This window comes from Phyllostomus hastatus, unplaced genomic scaffold (assembly GCF_019186645.2).
Source record: "Phyllostomus hastatus isolate PE091 unplaced genomic scaffold, TTU_PhHast_1.1 phas_contig_1162, whole genome shotgun sequence".
Taxonomy (NCBI): domain Eukaryota; kingdom Metazoa; phylum Chordata; class Mammalia; order Chiroptera; family Phyllostomidae; genus Phyllostomus; species Phyllostomus hastatus.
The window spans coordinates 11941875-11962254 of NW_025333537.1; the positions used below are offsets into that span (position 1 = coordinate 11941875).

Sequence of the window (20380 nt, forward strand, 5' to 3'; positions counted from 1 at the left end):
CCCGTGTGTGCTCCCACATTCGGCTCAGTCCAAACACAGTGTTCTCTCTAACCCACGGCGGCCAGGACATGGGGCTGGGACCTCCTCCGTGACCGAGGGGCCGCGCGGGAGAGAGCCTGGCTGGCAGGTCCTTGGCCGTTAAACTCGGGGTGGCCGTCTGATGCGGCAGTTCTGCTCCCGAGGGACCGACCCGGGGAAATGGGGACACGTGCCGCAGGGAAACCGATCTGTGAACAGTCGGTCGGAGCAGCATGCTTCACAGTGGCCAGAAACCAGACACAGCCCCAACGTCCGGGCCTCCCTGGCTGGCGTAGCTCAGTGGATTGAGCGCGGGCTGCGAACCAAAGTGTCACAGGTTCGATTCCCAGTCAGGGCACACGCCTGGGTTGCAGGCCACGGCCCCCAGCAACCGCACATTGATGTTTGTCTCTCTCTCTCTCTCTCTCTCTCCCTCCCTTCCCTCTCTAAAAATAAATAGATCTTTAAAAAAATGTGGTCTGCCCGGACCACAGAGTGTAACTCAGCCAGGAGACACAGGGCCCTGGTGCCAGCTGCGACGTGGATGGCCTTTGGGAACGGGACGCTGGGTGACAGGCACCAGACACAAAAGGCCACGTGTTGTCGGATTCCATTTGCAGGAAATGTGAGAAGAGACTATTCTATAGAGACAGGAAGCAGATGGGTGGTCGTCTGGGGCTGCAGGAAATGGACAGTGGCTGCTAATGTGTGTGTGTGGGGGGGGGGTTTGTGGGGTGGGGGAGGTTGATGAAAGTGTTCTAAGATCATGATGGGCCCTGGCTGGTGTGGCTCAGGGGACTGAGCTCCGGCCTGAGAACCACAAGGTCGCCAGTTCGATTCCCAGTCAGGGCACATGCCTGGGTTGCAGGCCAGGTCCCCAGTAGGGGGGTGTGAGAGGCAACCACACATTGATGTTTCTCTCCCTCTCTTTCTCCGCCCCCTTCTTCTCTTTCTAAAGGTAAATAAATAACACCTTTTAAAAAATAAATAAAATAAAATTGTGGCGATGGCTGTACAGTTCTGTGAATATACTATAGTTACTGAATTGTACACTCTTAAAGGGTGGGCTTTATAATACATGAATTAAAGCTTGATAAAGGTACTATCCCCCCCCCCAAATTTTTTTTAAATCAGTGCTTAAAAAAGACCTCCCATCACGTGAATCGTCTCAGTGAAGACGGCTGTCTGGTGAGTTTCCACTGTCAAACGCTTGTTTGGCCGGGGTTTAGTCGTTGCCACCCCGTTGAGTGGCAAGCAGCCCGGAGGGGCCGTTCTGCCTGACCCGGGGGACCCACGGCGAGAGAACAGGGGGTTTGGGGGGCAGCGCTGCCAGGACGCAGGTGGCGCTGAGACCCCCACCGCAGCCGGGAGGGCCGGCCCCCGCCCCGGCCCCACTCACCCGATGCCTTTGACGGCCTTGATGTAGAGGCTGAGCTGCAGCTTCACGGAGCAGTTCATGGGGATCCCCGTGACCTGCGGCGACACACACGGTGAGGGCCGGCCTCCCTGGTCCCGCCCCCCTGGGTGGGGGGGGCGCGTCCCAGCTCCAGCGCCTCCGCTCTCGGGGAGGCGGGGGCCCTCCCCTCACTCTGAACCCTGAAAGGTAAACGCATGCTTCCCAGCGGCCTCCAGGGGCCCTCCAGGGAGCAAGCCTCTGCCGGGACGGAAAACCCCGAATCCCTCCGCCTGCCCTCCAGGGCGCTCCTTCCCCGAACTCGGAAAGACATCCTCCCCCGCACCCCGCCCACCGCCCACCCCCCGCCCTCCCTGCGGAACAGAGGAGACCCGCGGGCGCAGGCAGCCCGGCCCCTCTGGACCCCACGCCCCCCCGTCCGCCGCGGCCCGGGCGCTCGGCTCCCTCGTGTTTATCTGTGCGGGGCGCCTCCTTGTTTGGGGAAGTTTTTAAATTCCTGATCGCGGCGGCGATAGGGCGCCGCCTTTGTGCAGAACCCATTTTGCTTCAATGGGAAGACGTGTTTTAAAAACAACAAGTAAGCGGTGACAACGCGTCCGTGGCACGCACGCACGCAGGGCCCCAGTCAGGGGAGGCTCCGGGAACGGCGCCGGGAAAGTGCGGTGGGAAGGACGCGGGGCTTGGGTCAGGGGTCGTGACTGGGCTTCTCAGCTCAGACTGCTGGGGGGAGACGCCCTGCCCACCGCCCGGGGGGTCTGCAAGAGCCACCCCGGGGCCTTGAATGTCTGTGTTATTGTCACCTGTCCCGGGGGGTTGGGGGGGCAAGCCCGGTGTTCTGACCACCGCCAGGGGCCCGGGTGGCGCAGAGGAGCAGGTCAAAGGTCGGGCTGCCCTGACCCAGGAGCGTTTGACCTTAAGAACCTGGTGGGACAGGAGGGGGACCACCCTGTGCGGAGGAGTCAGCTCAGCAGGCCGGGCTGCTCTCCCTGCAGGGGGCGCTGGCACGCCGGTCCAGGACCGGCGTCCTGGGCCTGGGTTTTGGGAGGGCTGCCGTCCCCTGTCCCCGTGGATAAGGGGGCCTGCCTGTGGGAGAGCGTTTAGGCTGGCACCTGCTGTCCTTTGGGGGAGCTGGAGTTTGGGGACCTGCGGGCAGAGGGGGCCTCGGTGACTGGGCTCCGTGTCTTCCTGCCGGACCCGAGTGCGGCCCTGACTCTGGCGGCTCGCCCAGTCCTGGGAGCCCTCCCAGCCCGTCGCTGAATGGGGGTGGCCTCGGGGGCCACCCTCCTGTGCCCACTCTCTACCACAGACTCTGCGTCCTGGGTGTCCGCTCAGGCCCTCCCTCCTGTCCTCGGCGGGGCCCTGCAGCTCCCGCACCGCAGGGGAGAGGAACTTGGACCGGCAGCCGGGTGCCGCCCGCCCCCATTCCCGACCCAGACTCAGGAGAAGCTTCCAGAAGCTCAGCAGAACCTTCCTTGTGGGAGTGCTAATGCCTAACAGGCAGTACACTGACCCCACAATACCCTCCCAAAGAGTCCCCGACAACAGAAGGGGAAAGGACACTTCCTCCCCACGCCTGCCCCTCTGACCTGCAGGGAGAGGAGAGGACAGCCGGGCGGCGGCTGCCGGCAGCTGTGAGCCTCTCAGGCCGCCCTCACTGCCGGTTTCCCAGCGTGGGAGGGGTGCGCGGAGAAGCCACACACTGAAGTGAAAGTCCCTGGTGAGGAAGGACGAGAGATCCGGCTCTCGCTGGAGCTCCCCAGGGGCAGCGCAGACCGGCTGCGCGGTAACGAGCCGAAGAGAGAGAAGGCGGGCAGCCCCTGTCGGCTCCTCGGAGCCGGTCCCAACTGGGGGCGGGGGCTGGGCGGAAGGGGGAGGGGTGGAGGAGTCCGAATGGCAGCTACAGAACAGTCCCGGGGGACATAGAGTCCGGCCTAGGGGACCTAGTCGATGATGCCGCACTAACCGCCAATGTCACCCCCAGGAACTAACAGTGACCGAGGCCACACGAGGCCAGAAGAACGCAGGACGCCGTGGTGGGGCGTTGGAAGAGCCGTGTTCGAATCGGCTCTGCCCCTCGCCGGCCCCCATCGGCACCAAAACCACGCTCCCCGAGGCCCCAGGGCTGCCCCCATGCTGACTGCGAGAGCTCTCCCGACGCACAGGAGCCCCCTCCCGAGCCCAGGACCCACCCACTGGTCCTACCGCTCGGCCTACCCGGAGGGCAGTCCCCGCCCCGCCCCCCGGGACTTGGGGGTGGCTGTGCGCGCCTCACGCGCCTCCCAGAGCGAGTTGATGCACGTGGGAGCATCCAGCCAGCCCCGGGGTCACAGCGGGCTGCAACACACACTGTGTGCCCAGTGAGCAGTGTCTGCAGCCACAGCTGACTTCACGAGCCTGGGCTTTGGCGAGAGAGACAGAGAGAGACGGGGAGAGGACTGCCAGGGGCCAGCGGGCCGAGTCAGGGGCCGAGACGCCCCAGGAAAATGGTGCGGAACAGCACCGGGCAGGAGAGCTTCAGAGAAGGCCTGTGGGGGTGACCGCAAGTCCACTTGGGAGACAGAGACCCCCCGAATTTTTACAGCAGACGCCTCCAGGTCCAGACGGGCACATTCCACCGGGGGCAGAGACGCTGAGAGGCGAGGCAGTGGCTCGGGACACAGCCACGGGAGGGCCACGGCGCAGGCCTGTCCCCTCCTGTCCCCACCCCTCCCCCTTTATCTGCAAGGCATTCCAGAATCTTCTTGGTGCCGCATGATCTTTATGGTAGGCTGGCGTAACCAGAAGGCCGCCCTAGGTAATTGGTGAGCTGATAACGCCTAATTAATTTACTGTCTCATGGTCCTTTTATGGACGCGAGTCCCTAATAAGGAGACAATAAACCCTTGAACTATGGAATCAGAGCAAAGGAGGGACCCGTGGTGGTCTGAGGTTCTAGAAGCTCTCAAAGCCCAAGAGAGCCAGGCCTCCCGCCACTCTCCCCCCATGATGGGCGGTGGGAGGGGGGAGCAGGGGCAGCCGTGTGCGCCGGCCGGAACGCCCCGCCGCCCCCCCGGGCTGACGGGCAGGCTCACCGGGTGGACGTCCAGGAACAAGGAGTGCTCTCTCTCGTCGGGGTGCAGGCCGGTCACCGCGTCGGCCAGGACCGGGTCGGCGTTGTAGAAGTGCGGGTGGGAGAGGAACAAGGGCGCATCTGCAAGGCAGAGGGCAGAGACGGGGACGGGGTCAGGCCAGTGGGGCGCACTGGCCCGTCCGGAGGCTTCAGGCCGGGCCCGGAGCCACACACGAGGGCGGGCGGGCGGACGGACGGACGGACGGTGAGACAGAGCCACCGCCTGCAGAGCACCCCCGGGCGACGGCGAGACGCAAGCGACAGGGAGGGTCTGTCCCTTCGTTCGGTCTGAAAAGCACCCAACAGGCACCGGGCATGGGAACCCACCCAGCAGGGGACAAGCTCTGTGCCGCGGGGATGGCCAGGCGGGAGCCGCTGGCTCTGGCAGGGGAAGGACGGGGGAAGGGAGAGGAGACAGCCTCTGGGTCCAGGCCAAGGTCAGGGCGCGTGGCATTCCAGGAGGAGGGGGCGGCAGAAGCGAACGCAGGGGGTGGGGGGTGCCTGCGGAGGGGACGGCGTGAGGAGGGCAGTCTGGGGAGTGGAGGACACACAGGCGGGTCAAGGCCGGACTGGAGCTCGGGCGGGAGAAGGAGAGCTTGACCCTCAAGCCAAGCAGCCCAGGCCGGCGTCCGCAGGCCCCGCAGCAGCCGCCCGACAGGCTCCGGCGTGCACGCCTGCAGCTGGGCCCCCCTGCCGTGCCCGGGAGGGGAGAAGACGCACCTGCCGCGCTCTCGCCTGCCAGCCGGTCTGAGGGACGGACGCCAGCGTGGGGGGCCGGGGACGGACGCGGGCCCCTGAGCGAGAAATCCGCACCCAGAAACCTGAGGCAGGGCCTCTCCACCAACCCACCGAGGGGGCAGACAGTGGCGCATCCTCAGTCAGGAGCTCCGGACACGGACAGCCGGCCGAGCCACAGCCAGTCGGCGAGGAGGGGGAGGGGCCTCTCGGACCCCCGGGGCCGGAACCCACACGCGGTAGACGGGGCGCAGAATGGGGGGCGGCCAGGGCCGCGGCCGGGAGAGGGCGGTGGCTGCTCCCCGGGACGGGTTCTCATTTTGGGGCGTTGAGAACGTTCTGGAACCAGACAGAGGCGGTGGCTGCACTAAATGCCACGGAACCGTACACTTCCCCGTGGTTAATTTGAGGTGACGTGAACGTCACCTCAATGAGAAAAAAGAATGCACTAGAGAAACAAACGCCCCCGAGGCCTCAATCCCGAGCACCCAGCTCGCTCGGAGGCTGCCGGGCCGGCGTCCAGTTTGGCGGCCTCACAGGCCTGGACTCCCCTCTGCTTTCCTTGGCAGAGCCGAGCGCCGGCGGGAAGCAAAAGCCGGGAACGTAGCGGTAGCTGACTTCGCTTTTCCCAGATCCTGCCACTTCTGTCGCCTGAGCGTTTCTCGGCGTTAATGACCCTTCCACGTGGCCATAAACTCCAGATAACCCCCCCCACACACACACACGCGCACACACACTTATGTAATTAGCTTCTTTGAAGCAACAGCCAGGGCCTGACTTAAACAGCTGCATTTTAAGGGGGGGGGGGCTTCACACCAGAGCCGTAACGGGCCAGCACCCCCCCCCCGCCATAGTTGGAGAGTCAACATGGGCATGAGGACGACGGAGGCCCATAGACACTGGACGTGCTAACCAGACACTGTGACCTGCAGGAGGCTCTGACCTTGGACCTGCTGTCTCTCTGTTGAAGAGACAGGCGAGGGTTGGAGAGGTATCTGAGCCCCCCTGGCCCCCCCCCCACAAGCACCAACCGAGGCTCCCTCCTGGAGGTCATCGGAAAGGCGGAAAGGGGACGGAAGATGGAAGTCCTCCCTCGCCATGGAGGTCACTGTCGTTTAAAGCCAGCTCCTCGCGCCTTTGCTGTCATCTCCAGTGCCCCGAGGGATGATGTCCCAAGATGCGGAAAAACCCCGTTTCCCATCTTCCCGTCCCCACCGAGAAAGAAGGCCGTCAGAGCCAACTCGAGGACCCGGTCACCACAGGTGGCGACACTCTGGGGTCCTCGGTTCGGGAGGCGCTCGCCCAGCCAGGCCCTTGAAGAGGGCGCACCCCCACCAGGGCCCGCGGCCACGCCCCCACGGCCAGGGGTCGGGGAGACAGGAGGGGCCGGACGGACCTGCCATCGCCTGCCCTGGCTCCAGACATTGAGTCCACATGGCTCTTTAGTAGCGTTTCTTCTTATCTGATTTCCAAACAGACCGGGAGGACCCCGCCCAGGTTAAAAGTGCTAATTAATTTATCGCTCTGTGGCATAATTAACCAGCTCCATATCGATCACGATTAAGAGGCAGTGTTGCGAAAGTCTCGAACCTCCCTGACCCAGCAGGAAGGTTCGAGGAGCGGGGGTTCTCTGGGCCCAAGACATTCTCAGGACCCGGGAGGGGAATCTGGGGGTGCTCCTCCAGAGAAAGCGCCACAGAGATGCAGAGCCGGCCGCACCAGAAGTCACACGCACACACACACACACACGAGTATTCCCAGCAGCACTGCGATCACGTTCAAAAAACTGGGAACTCGGATGCCGGGGGACAGCGAAAGGGGCAAGGACACGGAGGTGTGCCCCCAGGGTGGAACGCTCACTCCACGGCACCGAAGAGGCCGCCCACAGCACCCACGACGGCGGGGGTGGGCCGCACCCGCGTGGCCGTGGACGAAGGGGCGGGGGCCGCAGAGAAAGGGAGGACACGGGCTCTGGCTCCTGTCACAGAGAGGGCACCGGCGGCCGGGAGGGCACGCGGGGCGTCTGGGGCTGCGCCTGCTCTGCGTGTCGGCCAGGATGCTGTCTGGGATTTCAAGCTGCTCGTGCGGTGCGGGCACCTGTCCGTGCAGGTGTTTGTTCGAACACGACAGGGAAAAACTTCACGGGAAGGGCTTTAAATTCCGTCGTGCTTTCGAAGTCCCTTCGGCAGACGGGCTCAGGCGGGGTGGTGCGGGTCTGAGGGGCGGTCCGTGGGGGGTGGGGGCGGGTACGGGCGGGGAGGCCCCGGGAGCAGGGGCTTGGACGGCAACCCCGAGTCTGGACGGTCCCCCGGGCTGCCCCCAGGAACGGGGTCCCCCAGAGCTCCCCACGGCGGCGAAATGCTCCCTCTCTGAGCCCCCCGGCGAGGCCAGTGCGGCCCGGGAAATACGGCCCTTGCCGTTTTATTCTATTGAAGCCGGTTCCCGTGTAAGCAGCCACGCGAGGCCAGTGGTGACCGCACTGGACAGGCCGGAGGGCGGGTCGCACTCAGGAGGCTGCAGTAGAACAGGGAGGCCAACTGGACAGGCCGGGGCCAGGGCTCAGAGGCCACGGCGGCCCAGCCACGGGGGCGGGGGAGGGGGCAGCAGCGCCCACGGGGCTTGCTGGAACTGCCTGCGGGCGAGGAGAGGGGCGCGGGGCGGATGGCCAAGTGTCAAAGCGAGTGACAGGCCGGCGCCTCGGGGACCAGCGTGGGAAAGCACCGAGGAGGCCGGAGGACCATGTGGTGCCGGCTGGACGGTGGCGCCCGGCCTAGGAGGACCCGCTTCTCCTCCCGCCCAGCTGGGGTGGAGGGCCTTTGCCCCGCCGCGTGTACTCTGGCCACGTGCCGTGGTGCGGGGGGGGGGGGGGAGGCAGGAAAGTGCCCTTCCCGAAAGCGTCCGTGTCCTGTCCCTGGAGCCCGTGTGACTGTGCAAGGTGACACGCAGCCCAGAGCGACAGGGCTGCCCCTCGGCGGGGCTGCCCGCGGAGGGCGTGGCCCAGAGGGCCCGTGCATGCGGGCCCGGCGTGGCCTCCCCAGCCCTTGCGCCCCAGAGGGCCGGAGAAGGGGACGGGCGTGACCTCGGGGGCGGGGTCCCGGGCCTGATGTCAGACTCCTGAGCCACAGCGCTGTCTGGGGCCGTGGCGCTGGGTCTAGGCCCCTGTGTTTGGGAGGGTTTACTACTGATCCATGCAGCTTATCTTTCCGCACGTTATCTGTCCGCGGCCCTCGTTGTCCGAGGCCCGGCGGGGTCGCCCAGGATGAAGCTGGCAGCAGACGCGCCTGTGCCCAGTCCCCAGTCCCCAGTCCCACCCTCCTGTCCTCCCCCCACCCCCACCCCCGTCGCCGAGGCCGGGTGACACGCACTGAACCTGCAGGTGCTGACGTTCTGGATCCCCGACTGCAGGCACGGGCAGAAGCCCTCGTTGGGCGGGTAGACGGACCCGTTGGCGAACAGGGTGTCCGGGGCCTTGAAGCGGTAGATGGGGATGCCTGAGAACACCCCCGCCTCCTGGTAGACGAGCTTCATGGACCTGCGGGGGGCGGGCAGGGGGCGGGCTGGCACTCGGAACTCAGTGGCTGTCACCAGGTCCCGCCGAGGGCCACCCACATGGGGCCGCTCTCCCCCACGGGCACTGCCGCCCCTCGGGCCCCAGCAAACTCGGCCACCGCTGGCGTCCCATCTGTGTATGGTCCGGTGTCCTCGTGGTGGCCCACAGGCCCCTACAGGGTCCAGCCCCCGCCTGTCCTTTTCCTCGCCCCTCCGCCCCCTTGCGCTTCCTCCAGCGTGCTCCCTCCTGCCCCCGGGCCTCTGCACCTGCTGCCCCGGAACTCCTCCCCTCCAGCCCTCACACACCGGACGCCAGTTCCCGGGGTTCGGCCGTCACCCCCTCGGGGGACGGCAGCGGCGGGAGGCTAGCTCTTCGCCGTGGGACCAGAGAGCACTGTGGGGGCGCCGAGGGCTGGGGAGGACAGGAGGAGCCGAAGCTCCTCCCAAGTGACGGCAGAGCCACCAGTGTAGGCTGCGAAGCGGACCTCCGCGCCCAGGCCGCCCGGGGCGCCGCTTACCGGCAGGCCTCGGGGCTGTAGAACTCCAGCGAGGACTCGGGGGTCATGAACGGCGCCCACATCTGCCCGGACGTCCCGTTGATCATGTTGCACTGGTCCGAGTGCCAGAAATTGACCTGCGGGGTTGGGGGGGGTGCGTGCGGACGCGGCAATGAGGGCAGCCCGGCCACGGGAGCGGCGACGTCCCCGGCCGTGTGCCCTGGGGTACGCGGCACCCCTCAATTCCCGGTACCGTCCTTGGATAGAAGCCAGGCCCCTCGGAGAGACGGCCTGGCACGGCGGCAGGAGGGACCCTGGAAGGGGCAACTTGGCTGGGGCCTCAGTTACCTCGTCTGTAAAATGGGCCCATCACCCACACCCCCAAGGACACAGCGAGCGGGCGAGGTGGCAGGTGGGACACCGACACACCGTCTCAGAGAGGAAGCCGCCGGGCACTCCCTAAAACCGGAGCAGCTGAGCAGGTGGCACGCTAAGGGGACGTATTTAGACTCACAATGGCGGCCCCCCGGGGAGAGTCGCAAACAGTGGCGGCCCCCCTGGGCAGTGCAGCCTGCAGGAGGAACCCAGCCGACTCCCTTCCGGCCCCTCCGTGCCGGCGGAACGCGTGTGGTCCCATGTGCATGCGTGTTTCTAGGCCGGGCAAACAAGCCAGAGGGGACTTAAACATCACCCTCACTGAGAGCCACCGGCTAGGAGGGGCCTCCCACTGCTGGGGCTCAGGCAGGGGCGGAGTCGTCTGTCCCCGGCCCGCAGGTCTCGCCCCGGCGACCAAGTGAACGTTTGGCAGGTGGGAGTGACAGTCACATCTGTGCATGATGAGGAAAGCCACCCCGGGGTAAAAGGCGAGATGCCGCAGCACGTGCGCAGTATGATTTCACCGGTTCAAAGTGGGGGAGAAAGCCCGCCCATGTTCTACGAAAATGGACACAGAGCGGGAGGAGGAGGAGCACCCTCCGGCCGGGAACTGGGGGCTCGCTCTGTGCATGGGGGGGGGGGCGGCAGAAAGCGGGCGTTATAGCCTCCTCTAGCATTCCATTTTTAATGTCTTCTCGTGTTTCCCATGTAATTCTATTCATTTTTTTACTCAAAACCTCTTCCGATGCCATGGAGGGCTATAGCATCAGTGCAATCTTTTCAAAACGCTTTTGTGAATGAAGAACCACGGGAAACGGAGTGAGATCGTAACCATCTGCCCTCACAGGGGTGGGCCTAGACGGTCCCGCGCTGCGAGAGGGGAGCCAGATGGGGGAGCGCACACGCCGTGTGGTCTCGCTGGTGTGTGCGATCTAGGGAACAGAATGGGTGAGCGGCCCAGATGGACTCGGCGGCACAGAGGACAGACAGCTGGTGGCCAGGGGGCCGGGCCGGGGGCTGGGAGACTCGGGTGAAAGGGATGAGGTTCAAACTGCCCGTCCCAAAACAGTCACGGGGACGCACGGTCCGGCACAGGGAACAGAGGCGGTCACCGTGCCGTCACTACGTACGGGGCCAGGTGGGGATGGGAGCTATCGGGGGAGACACTTTGGAAAGTGTGTGGTCGGCTAAGCACCTTGAAACTAACACAAAATGATGTTGAATGGCAGCTGTCATCGAAAACAACCCCATAAGAAAGGACCTTGGTCCCTGGTATACACTTGGTGCTAAATACCTAGGGTTGCTCTGCCGCCCCCACCCGCCTGCCGGAACGCAGAGCTCTGAGCCACAACCCCAGGGGAGCTCCCCCTCGCAGATGCGGCCGCCCTCCAGGTTTTAGGAGGATGGTGTGGCAGGCGGTGGTCCAGGCGGCCCCGCCCCCCCCCCGCCACCCCCCACCGGGCTCTCACCTTGCTGAGCCCGTTCCACTTGTCCACGAGGTGGATGCGGCTGAAGTTGCGGATCCCCGTGAACACGGTGAAGAGCCCGGAATCGGAGTTGTTGAGCTGTGGGCGCGGCAGAGAGCAGCGTCTGTGAGCCTCAGGAGAGGGGGGTGGGGCAGAGGGGCCCTCGCGCCTGCCCCCTGTAGTTGCAGGCTGTCCCTGCATCCCCAGCGCCTGGGGATCAGGAGGAGGGGGACTCGGGGGCGTCTCTCAGAAAGGGACACTCCTGAGTACGGCGTCCCTCCTGGAAAGTGTCCGCCTCCCTTCTCTTCCCAGCTCAAGGAGGGTCTGGCTCTCCCTCGAGGGGAGTGGGAGGGTCACCTCCCCCCGATGCACACTGGAAACAAAGCACGGTCACATCACCTCCCCCAGCAACAGAGGAGAACCAAAGTGGCGTGTCACTCCCAGGGCGCAGCTTCACGGGCCGGTGCACGCGTGTTTTAGCCGCATTCCACGGTGGAAGTGTCAAGCTGCAACCTCCCCGCCGCCCCGGGACGGGCAGAGGGCGGAGACCCCGGGTCACCCAGGCCGGATACAAACAGGAAGTCAATCTTCACGGCGTGAAGCCCCTGAGACTCCGGGGCTGCTTGTTACGCAGCAGAGCTGGAGGACAGACGCGGGACCCGAGGCTGGTCAGGGAGCAACCTTTCTAGACAGGGAGCCCCGGCTCCGGAGCTCCGAGGGCGTTTTCTACAATCGGACTTCTAACTCAGCGCAGAGACACGCGAAGGGTGCAGGGAAAGGAGTGGCGGCCGGGTGACACCTCAAAGCACCGCTTCACCCCCGAGGAGGCCACAGAGTGCGGGGGGTATACAGCACGTGCCAGGGACCCAGCCAGGGTCGTGTGCTGGCGGCCGAAGGGCTACAGCGATGGCCGACGGGTTCGGCACACGGGCTCCACCCAGAGCGGGGCCGGTTCCAAGCCCCGCTCTGGCGTCCGAACCCCTGTATGTCCCGTCGGCTGACCGTTCAGAGCTCCCCGAGCTCCTGCTTCAGCCGTTAGGAGAGGAGGCTGAAGGAGACACTACAAAGAGGCATTGGGACTGTTAAAAACACAGTTTTAGCCCTGGCTGGCGTAGCTGAGTGGATTGAGCGCGGGCTGCGAACCAAAGCATCGCAGGTTTGATTCCCAGTCAGGGCACAGGCCTGGGTTGTGGGCCAGGTCCCCAGTGGGGGCCACATGAGAGGCAACCACACATTGATGTTTCTCTCTCTCTCTTTCTCCCTCCCTTCACCTCTCTAAAAATAAATAAATAAAATCTTAAAAACAAAACAAAACAAAACACAGTTTTAAGCCCTGGTTGGTGTGGCTCAGTGGATCGAGCACAGGCTTCGAACCAAAGGGACGTCAGTTTGATTCCCAGTCTGGGCACGTGCCTGGGTTGGGGGCCAGATCCCCAGTGGGGGCCACACGAGAGGCACCAGACCTATATTTCTCTCCCTCCCTTTCTCCTTTCTCTAAAAATAAAATCTTTTAAAAATACAGTTGTAATGTATAAAAACTGCTGAGCACAGTCCTGGGACATAGTAAGAGCTCAAAATGCCCTTGCCTTCATTATCAGTGTTATTACATTAACACATGCTAATGCAAAAAGATGGTTAACTAATAAGTATAACAGAGAAAGGGTGTCAGAGACCGCTAGTTACTACCCGAAGTCCATCCTCCCCTTTCTCCTTCATAACGAAACCCAAAGCTCACTTAGCATCGACTCACCCTCTAAAAGGCTACATTTCTTAGCTTCCCTTGCAGCTAGGTGTGGCCATGTGACTGAGTTCTGGCCCTAGAAAAGTAAGTGGAGATTGATTTTTCTCCCTCCCAAAGAGGGAGACAGCTGGGACGTGCTGTTTGGTCCTCAACTTCCCTACCTGCCCCCCACCGCCCATGCTTCCTGGGATGTGGACGAGATAGCTGGTGATCTGGCAGCCCTGTTGGACCGTGTTGTAAAATCTTGAGCATGGAAACCACGCCCTGAGAATGGCAGAGCACAGCAGTAGGACCCTGGATCGTTGAAGAGACAAAGCCACCACTCCAGCATGGAACTGGCTGTTATTTGGGGGTTTCCACGGCACACGGTCAAATAGAGATGATAGGCATGCTCGTGGCTTCGTAACAACTCCCACTTGTTTGCAAGTTTACGAGGTGCTTTCACGGAATCACGTCGCCCCACGCCGGCCAAGGCGCCCACACACCCAGAACCAGTCAAAACGTGTGGAGCACCTGCCACGCATCAGGGGCGGCGTCACGACGTCTCCCTCCCTCTCCCCCCAACGACGCATCAGCAGAGCACAGAGAGGAGGGCAAAGCTGGAGCAGCCCCAGGGGCTCACTAAAACCTGTTGCTGAGGGAGCCAAGGTCAGGGTCAGAGGTCAGGAGTCCGACTCCGCGACAGATCACGGCTCAGGAAACCGATCACTGACCCTACCAGGTTACCAGAGGTCAAGTTTAGGAAACAATCAGGCAGCTCGGAGCAAGGCGACAGTCAACATTGCCGACCTGCCTCCCCCGTGCCCACTCCCCCTTCTTCCAGCAGAGACGCCCGTCGTCCGAATCCAGCCCAACCACAGCGCATGAGCCTGGGTCAAACCGCACCTGAATGCATCCTTAGAGTGTTCAGTTGTATACTTAAGCCAGTATAGATGAGCTAGGTTTTCTGCCATTCACACCCGCAGCCCCCAGGGCTCCCAGCCAGCTCCGAAAGCCAGCCGGTAACTGGTGTCCAGGAGGTGCCGGCGGAGGATGGGACACAGGCCCTGAACTCCTCACTGGGCCACACTCACCTCAGCAAACAGCCCGAACTTGCCATTCACAGGCAGCATGCCTGGTAAGTACTTATTGATCAGGTTAATGAGGGGGTCGTCGTAGCCCCACATGATCTCGCCCACCGTGCGGTTCATGAAGGCGCGCTGGCCGAGGGTCGAGAACGCCAAGGTCATGAACAGCTTCAGGCTCATGTGCTTATGCTCCAGCATCATCGCGGCACTCTGCAGAGCGAGGGGACAGCACGGGTCAGGGGCTGGACATGGCTAGTGCGCCCCCCCGGACCTGAAGCCGGGCCTCCAGGCGAACAGCCCACCCAGGGACACGTTTGGGCGAAGGAAGGGCCCCCTATTGGCTTTGAACCTGGGAGGTACAAGGCGGTAGCCACCCAGATGAGCTGATCTTCCGGAGCATAACATCAGTTTCAGGTGTGGCTTGATCCAGGGTGCAGCACTGTTGCCCAGAAGTGTCAACCCCTGCCCTTTTTGCCCAGTTAACATGAGCCTACAAATTCCCTTTTTGGGTATGCAAGTTCAAAGTGCCTTTTACTGTCACCTTGTAAAAAAAATTCCTTAATGAAAACTACCCCACTCCCTTATCAGCTCTCTCCCGGGCAATAGGAGTCCCCAGTGTCTTCTCTCCCCCAATGTCCAGGTACTTAAAACACAGGCGATCTCCTCATTTTTGTTTCCCTCTGAAGACACCACCTTGGCGCTCGGTGTCTCTTCTTAACGGGACCCCACCCCAAAGCCAGTCTCCCTGCGGAGGAGTGAGCAGAGCCGGTCCCCCGAAACACGGGCTGTCTGCCGCGTCTGGTTCTCCGGGACCTCCCCAGGGTCTCCTTCACGCTGAACACTCGTTCACGGTCACAGACGCACCGTGGTTTCCACATCACCAAGGGACAGAACGAAATAGAAGGCCCTGGGTGCGGAGTCTGCAATGGGGGCTTCCCCGGTAGATGACGCGTCACCTGTGTTACCACGTGTGTCCACGGATTGTCACAGCTCACTGCTGGGGAGTGAGGCGTGTCCTGGGCAACTCGCCTAGGTGCTGGGCCGGGGGTCCAGCCCTGGGCCCGCCCCTTCCTGGGTCTCGCCGGGCACTGTACCCGCCCTCTGTAATGGGCTGCAGCCGTGAGCAGGACCTTAGGCTGAGCCCCGGGAGCCCCCTGGTCAGTCGGTGACCCTGGGGTGGTCTCGGGGGGTCCCAACACACAGGACAAGCAGTCAGCCCATGCAACTGTTGCTGTGACTGTCCCCTGCACAGAACGGAGGCCCTGCCCACACCCTCCCTCCAAGTGCCGCTGACGGTGATGTGGGCCGGGGGTGCCCCGTGCAGCCCCCCACGGGGACCTGCTTCTGGAGGTTGCGGATCTGCAGGTTGAAAAGGGCAGGACAATGACTCTGGCCAGTACCCTCGGACCAGAGACCGGTAGATGTGCCCGGGGACACTCATGGGGCTGAGAGCGTGGCCCATGAGCCGCCAGCTGCCTGGCCGAGGGGCCGCCCGGGGGGGGGGTGGGGGGCCCCGAGGATGGGGGGCGGGGCCAAGGACGGCAGCCTCACCAGAACCAGGATGTTGGGCATGACGATGTAGTCGCTCTCCAGGCCGCTGGACTTGTCGGGCTGGAACTTGAAGTTGCGGAACTCGAGGAAGGACACCGTGTCGTTGTCGTTGAAGGTGATATTGGTCTTGTGCCGGTACTCCCTGCGGACAGCAGGGCTGCGGTCAGCGCCCGCCGGGAGGTGCAGTGACCCCAGGCTTCCCCGGGGCCCTCGGTGTCTCTGTGCCTCTCCAGCGCCCCCGGCGCCACCGCCAAGCCCGGCCACGCCCCACACCTGTCCCACCGCCAGCTGCCCACCGCAGGACACGGCGCCAAAGCCTCCGCAAGGCTCACCAGCCACCCCCGGGAGCACTCCAGGGCCCAACATGTCCCCCCCTCCCCGCCTGGCCGAGCTGCCTCCATCAGGTCTCTGCTCACACGGCACCTTCTCAGAGACCCCCACCCCCGTGGCCGGGGCCACCGCCATCCTCACCTGTACACGTAGGGCCCGCGCTCCCGCACCTGCGGCTTCTGGCCCTTGAGGATGGCGCTGGGGTTGACGATGTCGAAGAAGTAGACGGACATGTAGAAGGGCACGGGGATGTCCTTCCACATGTTGAAGGACAGGCTGCTGGGGTCGATGCGCACGTTCTGGGGGGGGGGTGAGACAGGCACGCCGGTGAGGAGGGCGACCGGGGGCCCCACGCCCACTCGCCCGCCACTCGGCTCCAGAACAGCTGCCCAGCGCCGGCCCTCAATCCTGGCGCCCTCACCCCACCGCACGTCGGGAAGGCAGGTTTACACCATTAAAGTCAGTAGGTGATCTAGTCGTGCTGGTTTCTCGCGTGTTTTAACCACAACAGCCTGAGCAGGGGACCCCGGCAAACGGGGGCCCTGCGCCCCATGGAGAGGCGGTGGCCGCCGCTCTACGGCACCTGCGACCAGACGTGTCATTCACTCATCCCTTCGCTCCGCAAACACGCGCTGAGCGCCCGCCACCTGCCAGGCACTCGTCGGAGAGCTGGGGGCAGGAGAGTGAGCCGGACAGGCCCCGAGCCCCAGCTCCTCGGGCCCTCACTCCCCGGGGTGGGGAGGGTGGGGGCTGAACCGGCGCGGGTGTGGACAGAGCTGTGAGTGAGAGGCACGCACCAGACGGCCGGCCGGAGGCGGGGCAGGGCCCACGCGGCAGCAACAGCCAGTGCAAAGGCCCCGAGGCGGGCGGGGAGGTGCTGCGCCAGAGTGTCTGGGGACAGCGGGGGGACCTGTGTGGCTGCAGCACAGCCTATGTGTTGGGGGGGGGGCCGCAGGAGCGGGCAATGAGGGCTGGGTTCCTTGAAAAGCCAGACATACGGACATCTGTGAAAAAATGATCTGATGGATGGAGCGTGACAAACACTTGATTTTTCTAAAAGGCCAAAGAAAACGGGCCTGGAACCCACGCGGCAAGTTCCGCAGGCGGATCCACCAGCTTCTGGTCTCCGCTTCGCCCCCTCAGCTCTGCAGCCCCGTGCCCGGTGTCCCAGGAGGGTCCCCCCAGCCCCACCAGTGCCCCCCAGCAGGCGCGCGTCCCCTCCGAGCCCGAGCCAAGAGGAGCGAGCAGCCCCCACACACACGGCAGAGCCAGGCACCGGGGAGGCCAGGACCGCCCCTCCCGACTTCCCTTGAATGTGGCCTTCCAGGGCCAGGACAGCCGCCCCCGCTGTGCCCACACGGCCGGCCCCAACAGGCAGAGGCTCCGGGGGAGGCAGAGGCTGAAGCTGGCCACTCAGGCCCGGCCCCCTGGCCCCCTGGCCCCCACCAGCAAACTCCGGGGAGAAGCCAGAGACCAGGGCCCTTGGGGCAGGTCGGTCACCCGAGCCTCAGTTTCCCCCTCTGCACCGTGGGCCAGCGACTCTGCAGTCTCAGCCATGGCTGGTCCGGCCTACACGGCATTTCAACGGAGCGAAGTTGAAGTCCTGGCCAAGAATAAAAACCTTGGGTGGGGGTGGGGGGTTACTATAAAACAGAGCTTTCAGAGTCGTCTTGAAAATGTCAGACTCGCCTTCCGGAGTGATGACCACTGGTCGACATACGCCAGTCCCGACCGGCCGCGGCAGCTGGGGGAGCAAGGGTGGTGACCAACACCCGGATGGAGCGGAGCCTCGGAGCCAGCCTGGCTGCGGGCCGCCGCCACACCGGGCCTGTCCCCAGCTCGGCACCACACTGTCCCCTCCCTGCCGGGGCCACAAGCCCCCCAGGGGCCACTGCCAGCATTGTTTTTGTGCGTGTTTCCTTGTCACTTTTCTTGGGGACCTGAGTGAGCGAGCGGCCCCATCCCCGGGCAGGTCCTGCTTCGGTGGAGGGGGTGGGGCCGGGGTCTGCCCCTCGGGCGTGAGGCCGAGGCCACAGCGCTCAGGGGTGGGGGTGGGGGCAAGGTGGTCTGTATGCCGCCGTGGGGAGCAGAGGGCCTGTCCCCAGCTCCGTCCCGACGCAAAGGAGGACCAGGAGGACAACGCGGGCATGCACTGGGGACCCCTCCTGCCCTCTGCCCTGGCCCCTCGCTCTTGGAAAACACCTGCGCGAGGCCGGTAACCTGGGCCCCCGCCTGTCCTGGCCGCCCGGGGCCCTCTCTGCGGGGAGGCGGGGCGGGGAGGCAGCAAGCCCAGGCTCCTTCTTCCTGTGGATGTGCGTGTGCGTGTGCGTGTGGGGGGGAAATAAGAACACACCTGTCACATCCACCCTCTTATCAAGCGTCTGCACGCACATCCCGGGGCCGTGAACCACGGGCGCTCTGCTGCCCAGGGCGTCCCTGGGACCGACCCAAGACATGATCAAAACACGTGGCAATCGTAAACACAGAGTGAGAGCCACGCCAGCCGTAGCTCGGCTGCCTGGAGCTTTGCTCCGTAAACCCAAAGGTCTCGGGTTCGATCCCTGCTCAGGGCACGCGTCTGGGCTGCAGGTTGGTGCGTATGAGAGGCAACTGACCAGCATTTCTCTCCCTCTCCCTCCCTTCCTCTCTAAGCATGTCCTCGGGTGAGGATTAAAAATAAATAAAAATACACCCTGGCTGGTGTGGCTCAGTGGAGTGAGCGCAGGCTGCAAACCAAAGCATCGCAGGTTCGATTCCCAGTCAGGGCACATGCCTGGGTTGCAGGCCACAGCCCCCAGCAACTGCACATTGATGTTTCTCTCTCTCTGTCTCTCTCCCTCCCTTCCCTCTCTGAAAATAAATAAAATTCTTTAAAAAATGAAAAATGGATAGACAAAATCTTAATAAGTAAATAAAATAAATAAAAACACGATGGGTTTTCCCAATGAGGTTTAATGAGAAAATAGGGCGTGGAAGCGGGCATGAGTGGCGGGGGCGGGCGGGAGCCTTCGAAGGCTGCGGCGGACACAGGGCACCCGCGGCTCCTCTGCGGGCCGAGGTGTCGCCGTGACATGGGTTTGAGGAAACAGCTCCCGGTTCCCGGACACATTTCTTGGCAAAGGGAGTCGGGCCCGGAGAAGCCTCTGGAAGCCCGGAATCCTGTTGTTTTACTCGCCCGCTGGGCTGCTTTTTGGATGAACTGGTCAAACCAGTAAATCGCCAGATACAGCCCCGGGGTCTGGGTGTCTGTCTCTCTCTCCAACGAAAGGGAATTCGGGCTCCGGGGTCCCGGCCCCTCCCATGGCTCTCACCCACGGGGAGCGGCGGGCGGCCTTCGGGCCGGGTGATGGCGAACAGGTCGCCGATCCCCTGTGCACCTCAGTTTTCTTGTCCATGAAATGGGCGTGGCGGCAGCATCCGCCTCCTAGGGCCGGTGCGAGGTCTGAACGCGTTCACGACGGTCAGGTGCTGAGAGCAGAGCCGGCGGGACTCTGGACAGAGGGTCAGCCGGGCCGTCCCCAGGCACCGAGTGACCGGCCCCTCCCGCTCCCCTGCTGCTGCCCCACCCACCTCCAGTGGGGACTGGACTTGGCAATGCTTTTGATTTGCAGGCTGGCTTTCTTTCGGCCGCAGGAGAGCAGAGGCACCTGGACCAGGCAGCTGATCAGATCCCAGTGATTAGGAACACGATGGCCGGCCAGCTGGCCGGGATCCCAGCCTTTGGCCCAGGTATCTGATTCTGTCCCCACCCCCTCCCCAGAGGTTAGAGATCACAACCCAGAACGCACACCCTGGGGGAGAGGGACAAAGGGATCCCTTGTTGGGCGCCCCTCCCTCTTCTCCAGCCCGTTCCTAGAGAGTCAGGAGGCCTTCCTGGAAGAGGGGCCCTGGGAGCTGGGAGCAGAACAGAGGAGCGGCGCCTTGCCAGGAGGAGACGGCAGGAAGGGCGTGCTTGGCCGCGGACGCAGGCGGAGCAAAGGCTGGGAAGGAAGCCGGCAGGCGAGCGACTAGATGTCTGCCAGCGACAACGGTGTTTAAAAAACACTCCTCAAAATAGCCCGAGCCTCCTCCGGCGAGCGGCGAGCGGCCACGCCCCCCAGCGATGGAACCCCACGCCGGAGGGGGAGGGCGCTGAGCGCCGACAGGCGCCACCGCCGCACGCTGCACCTCGGCAGCTCGCGGGGAAGGCTTTTACGGGGCCGGGCGGCAGCGACGGCGTGCTCCACGGCTTCGCTTGCACGACTTTCCGGAAAGGGGACAACCGCGGGGGGCAGGCACCGGGCAGACACCACCCCCGAGTTCCGAAACAAAACCCCGCCCCCCCCCCCCCCCGGCCCCGCCCCCGAGGATCTGCTCGCTGCCGCTCTGGATTGGCCTTTTTCAGACACACAGGAACACGCGCGTCTTCAGACGTGTCCACAACACTGTGCTTCTCGGAAACAAGCGGGGATGCTCAGGCTCTCAAGGTCAATGCCACGCCTCCACGCTGCGCGCAGGGCGCAGTACACCTGCCCGATCGGCCGGAGAA

At 63.9% G+C, this 20380-nt stretch overlaps 1 protein-coding gene across 2 annotated transcripts in view; it reads right to left on the reverse strand.

The window, feature by feature from the left end:
• The window catches only part of SCARB1 (scavenger receptor class B member 1), a 52341-nt gene that overhangs the window by 10469 nt on the left and 21492 nt on the right, over positions 1-20380 (reverse strand). For both annotated transcript variants that reach the window (XM_045843809.1, XM_045843816.1), the window contains exons 2-9: positions 15994-16151; positions 15523-15664; positions 13978-14181; positions 11167-11262; positions 9344-9459; positions 8642-8808; positions 4504-4622; positions 1418-1491 (exon numbers count right to left, since the gene is read on the reverse strand). In XM_045843809.1, the coding sequence (XP_045699765.1) occupies positions 1418-1491; positions 4504-4622; positions 8642-8808; positions 9344-9459; positions 11167-11262; positions 13978-14181; positions 15523-15664; positions 15994-16151 (1076 nt within the window). The remainder of the gene's footprint in view (positions 1-1417; positions 1492-4503; positions 4623-8641; positions 8809-9343; positions 9460-11166; positions 11263-13977; positions 14182-15522; positions 15665-15993; positions 16152-20380) is intronic.